Source organism: Zeus faber (assembly GCF_960531495.2).
Source record: "Zeus faber genome assembly, chromosome: 15".
NCBI classification, from domain to species: Eukaryota; Metazoa; Chordata; class Actinopteri; order Zeiformes; family Zeidae; genus Zeus; species Zeus faber.
The window spans coordinates 6,527,668-6,532,667 of NC_137194.1; the positions used below are offsets into that span (position 1 = coordinate 6,527,668).

Below are 5,000 nucleotides of genomic sequence, written 5' to 3' on the forward strand. Positions count from 1 at the left end.
AATCTCCCGGCGACTAGGAGGTGAAATGCTGAGGCCGTCGGGTCAGGGACGGAGCTGGACCAGAATGATCATTTTGTATGACCAGCCAGTTCCGGTTTAACCAGCCCTCCAATATTCCTCATTTTCATCCTTGTCTCGTCTGTTGTCTGCCTCAGACTTTTTGGAAGGGATGGATATGGTTGATTTCAAACATTAAACCGATTTTAACCTATTTGCCCTGAGTTGCCGAACCACAACTAAACCTCAAAATGCTCTCTTTATATATGTGTGTGTGTGTGCGTGTGTGTGTGTGTGTGTATGCGTGTGCTTATGCGTCTGCGTGTGTGTGTGTGTGTGTGTGTGTGTGTGTGTGTGTGTGTGTGTGCATTCCAGGTGTTGGATCAGCTCGGACACACAGCTCCTGTACATCATTCACGGCCCCATTCATGTAGCGCTGATTGTGAGTTATTACGTTTTATGACACGGTACTGAATGCAGAGTCAGTGGGAAACGGCATCGTGTTAAAATCGGAAAACTGGAGAGGAATTTCAAGGCGTACAATGTCATCGATTATAGTCTTCTCCTGAGGGTCTTGGTCCCCGAATTTGCTGTTCACATTTAAAAAGGCTTGTCTTAACTTGAGATGCCAATGTACCATTTATGCACATACCTATTTACATACTGTTATTTGACCCGTTTGCATCATAACATTCACTTTATTTTCGTATTTCTCTTAATTTCTCATCCTTCCATTTTTTGCCTTGTTGCCCTTCATTTCCTTCTCTGTTTTACCGTTTTTACACCAGAATTAGTGGGTATACCCGGGTTTTTTTTCAAATGCCGGTAAACCCGCTAAAATAGGCGTTTGACGCCTTTCCCACTGCCAGAGGAATGCCGTATTTTGTTTTTTTTTTGTCAAATCTGTTGAGGCCAATCTGTTGTAATCAACGCCTTAAATCCCGAAAACACTGCCAGATGATCAATATCAAGGTCTTCATCTGGAGATATTGCGATATGCTGTATGATGTTGCCGATGTCGCCCCGCCCTACTATCCATCCATCTCTCATCCATCCATTCATCCATTCATCAACTGAACCCGTCCGTGCGTCCGTCCAGGTGAACCTCTTCTTCCTGCTCAACATCGTCCGCATGCTGATCACCAAGCTGAAGGTGACGCACAGCGCCGAGTCCACGGCCTACATGAAGGTGGTGCGGGCCACGCTGATCCTCATCCCGCTGCTGGGGGCCCAGTTCATCCTGGTGCCCTGGAGGCCCGAGGGCCGCATCGCGCGGGCCATCTACGAGTTCATCATGAACCTCTTCTCCCACTTCCAGGTGCGCCGCCCAAGAAACCGAACGGCTCTTTTTTTACCCGAGGGGGGTCGTCACGGACCGAATCTTCAAAAAAACCTTTCGTGGCAAAGGAACGTCGTCGCTTTGGGTGTGAATGTTCTGATGAGCACAGAGCTGCTGTCCTCGCTGGAGCCGATGAGTTAGTGCGGTCGTGCAATTTTGATCTTGCAACGCAAGAGCTCATGTCCAATCTTGTTAATGTGAGAATAACAATTTTCAAAATCGGAATATCAAATATATCAAAATTGTCAACTTTGGATGAAATAGATTAATCTAAGCCGAAATAGCAGACATATTTAAGTGGGCGCCACGGTTTGGTTTTAGTGGGGAAAAAGAAGACAGTAACTCCTCTCCCGACTTTTTTTTTTATAATCAACAATAGCAGCGGTTGTGTTTTAGTGAGCGGCATATTCCAGAATAAACGACCGTGTGCCGGTGGGGAAGAGGAGGTGAGAAGGTCCAGACGACGAGCGGATTCATATTCTGGGCAAGATATGAATAATCATGAGGTAGGCGTTATGAACGCGTCCTCATTGGTCGAGTCTTTGAGTCTTCATTGGCGGAATTGCTGCAGGAAGCTCACATCACGAGTCAAATCATATATATATATATATATATATATATATATATATATATATATATATATATATATGGGTTGGCAAAATTCAACAGGTTATGCTGGAAATGGCATTTTAAAATCTTGTTCCATGTGCCATGTTTTCGACTTTGTTCTCTTGCCCGTCTTGAGGTCTCTGCACCATTGACCTCCGTTGCTGGTCTTGGTTAATCATGTTACTGTTTGGCCTCCATCCATCCATAACCCCCATCCACGAAAACATCTGGATGGGGGTTATGGGTAACCGTAGCGAACACCTCCCATTCGACGCGCTGATTGGTTGAATTGACCGACTTGTCGTCTGGAGGCGGGTTCGACACGGAAAAAGAAATGGAGTGGATGGAAGAGCGCCTTGCGGGTGGGACCCCATCCCCATATTTATTTTTTTGTTCGGAAGTTTGTGAAAAAAAAAACAACCAAAGAACGTGTATCTGCTATGTTTTCTGTGCATGGTGGTTCACTAAATATGACACTGCCCCCCAGTGGACAGGTAACGTCATACACAAACTCCATACAAGTACATAAGAGAATGTCTCAGAACAACACATTTTATATATATATATATATATATATATATATATATATATATATATAAACATACACATATATATGCATCTTAACCACTGTATTTACCAGATGAACCTTTCTTGACAGTTGTGACATCATCAGCCTTTTCTCTCTTTGTAGGGACTTCTAGTGGCCATTATATTCTGTTTCTGCAATGCCGAGGTATGCATGTTTTAAGAATGCTTTTATGCTTTTATGCTTTTATGGAATGGTGTTATGTTTTAGATTCCACTTATTTTTTCTTTTGATAAACTCAATTTTGATTGAGCCAAATTATTATTATTGTTTATATTGGATATATATTTTTCCATTTTTACTGTTTATTTATATATTTTTGTAAATTTTTAAGTTTATATTCATTGGTTATCGTTAGGTGTTTTATGATGGTATTATATTACAGTCTTTCTGTCTATCTCTCTTTCTGTCTATCCGTCTGTCTGTCTATCCATCTGTCTGTTTATGTCTATCTGTCTTTCTGTCTATCTATCTGTCTGTCTATCTGTCTGTCTATCTATCTGTCTGTCTATCTATCTATCTGTCTGTCTGTCTGTCTATCTGTCTGTCTGTCTGTCTGTCTGTCTGAATGTCTGTCTGTCTGTCTGTCCAGGCCCAGGTGACGCTGCGCAGGAAGTGGGTGCAGTGGAAGGTGGCGTGGGCTAAGACGGGCTGGGGCGAGACGACCATCTCCACCAACTCCCACTCCAACTGCCACACCAGCGCCGTGGAGAGCTGCAACAGCACCAGCCTCACCCTGGAGTCCCGCGCCGCGGCCCGCCAGGAGGAGCCCCGGTGGAAGCCCAACGGGCAGCAGCGGTGCATCGGCAGGGAGGACTAGCACACGCCCAAGGCCCTGGAGACCCCCCCACATCTGAATGAGGGGAGGAGGACGGAGGTGGTTTTCGCCTTTTTGTTTATCGGACACGACACTGTGAGAAGTGTGGGGTCTCCAGGACAAAGTAGAGACTGACGTGCAAGTAAGGGGTCTATATATATATATATATATATATATATATATATATTACACGGTTCTGTGGAATACTCAATTCTGATTGGTCAATGGCGGCAATCAGCAGTCAGTTATTTATGAATAACGGCCACCGCCTGTTATTTACGTCCGCAACCACTTCTCCGCCCGTATCAATGACAGTAAATAGGTCGGGGGTTCGTTACGTATCGTTGGCTCAATGGTTGTGGACTACTTTTCTAATCAGGAGCTCCTCAACGAGGCTTAGTACTTAAAAATCAACTCAAATCAATATTGCGTCTCTGTTAACTGAGAGAGCAGCCTTGTGATAAAAACAACACCTTGTAGAGCCATGCAAGGTCCCCATCACCCTGTCAGGGGTTATCTGGCTCTACATTATCCCTTACATATATTTATATACATACTGTATATACCTATATACAGTGTATATATATATATACACAGGAGTGGTGGTCGGTCGGTTCTGAACCAAATGAGTAACGACAGGAATGAATTAGTTCCTAAAGAACGAGGTTGTGTTCATCATAAAGTTATCCAACTTTTATATTTGTTCTGTGTGTTTAGTGTTAAAGTGTTACGTTCATATATTGTACATTAAGTAAGTCACCATAAATAAATAAATAAATAAATAAATATATATATATATGTTACATACCCGTTTGTTTTCTCGGTCTTTAAACTGTATTTTGTGGTTTTTGATGCATCTGTAAACCAATAAATATGAGGTTATAAGGGCGGGGGCTGTGTACATAGTGTATTCTGCATATTTTGCATAATTGTCATTTCTGCGACGCGTTTTCCAAATCTATGACGCACCTTTGTGTTCAGAGCTGTCCGCTCCCCTGTCGGGCTTTTCTGATTTCTGCCGCGGTCAACTCTGTTTGAACAGAAAATGATATTATTATAAAAACACGTGTGTTAGTTGACCTTAAATACAGCACGTTACCGAGCCCCGTATCAGCTGCCAAACACCACCTGCCATAACCCTGTCTACGACTTATATTGAACCTCCCAGGGCCCCGGTCCTGTGGAGGGATGGGTGGAGGGATGGATGGATGGGTGGATGGATGGGTGGAGGGATGGAGGGATGGGTGGAGGGATGGAGGGATGATAGATAGGTGGAGGGATGGATAGATGGATGGATGGATGCATAGATGGGTGGAGGGGTGGAAGGGCTTCCCCGGGGCTGTTTTTTTTCCTTGTTTTTTTTCTGTCTGTTCGCCGCAGAGAAGATTAACGAAACATTCCGATAAATGTTAAAAAAATAGAAATGCTCGGTCGAGCGATATTTTCCGACTTTGTACATAAAGACGACAAAGATGTTGATTGCAATGTGTGAGTGGTATTAAATATCATCTCAACTATATGTGTGTTGTGGTGTCCTTTTATTTATTTACTTTTTTTTATTTCCAAAGCACAAACAGTAGCACATCGGCGTGTACTACTGTACTCTATATATATATATATATATATATATATATATATATATATATATATAT

The 5,000-nt window shown here is 43.0% G+C and overlaps 1 protein-coding gene across 1 annotated transcript in view; it reads left to right on the forward strand.

Moving 5' to 3' along the window:
• Positions 1 to 4,236, forward strand: part of calcrl2 (calcitonin receptor-like 2) — a 24,707-nt gene extending 20,471 nt beyond the window's left edge. Inside the window, exons 10-13 of the mRNA XM_080015187.1 lie at positions 373 to 439; positions 1,097 to 1,315; positions 2,637 to 2,678; positions 3,124 to 4,236. Coding sequence (XP_079871313.1) covers positions 373 to 439; positions 1,097 to 1,315; positions 2,637 to 2,678; positions 3,124 to 3,351 — 556 coding nt within the window. The 3' untranslated portion in view covers positions 3,352 to 4,236. The remainder of the gene's footprint in view (positions 1 to 372; positions 440 to 1,096; positions 1,316 to 2,636; positions 2,679 to 3,123) is intronic.
• The last annotated feature ends 764 nt before the right edge of the window (positions 4,237 to 5,000 follow it).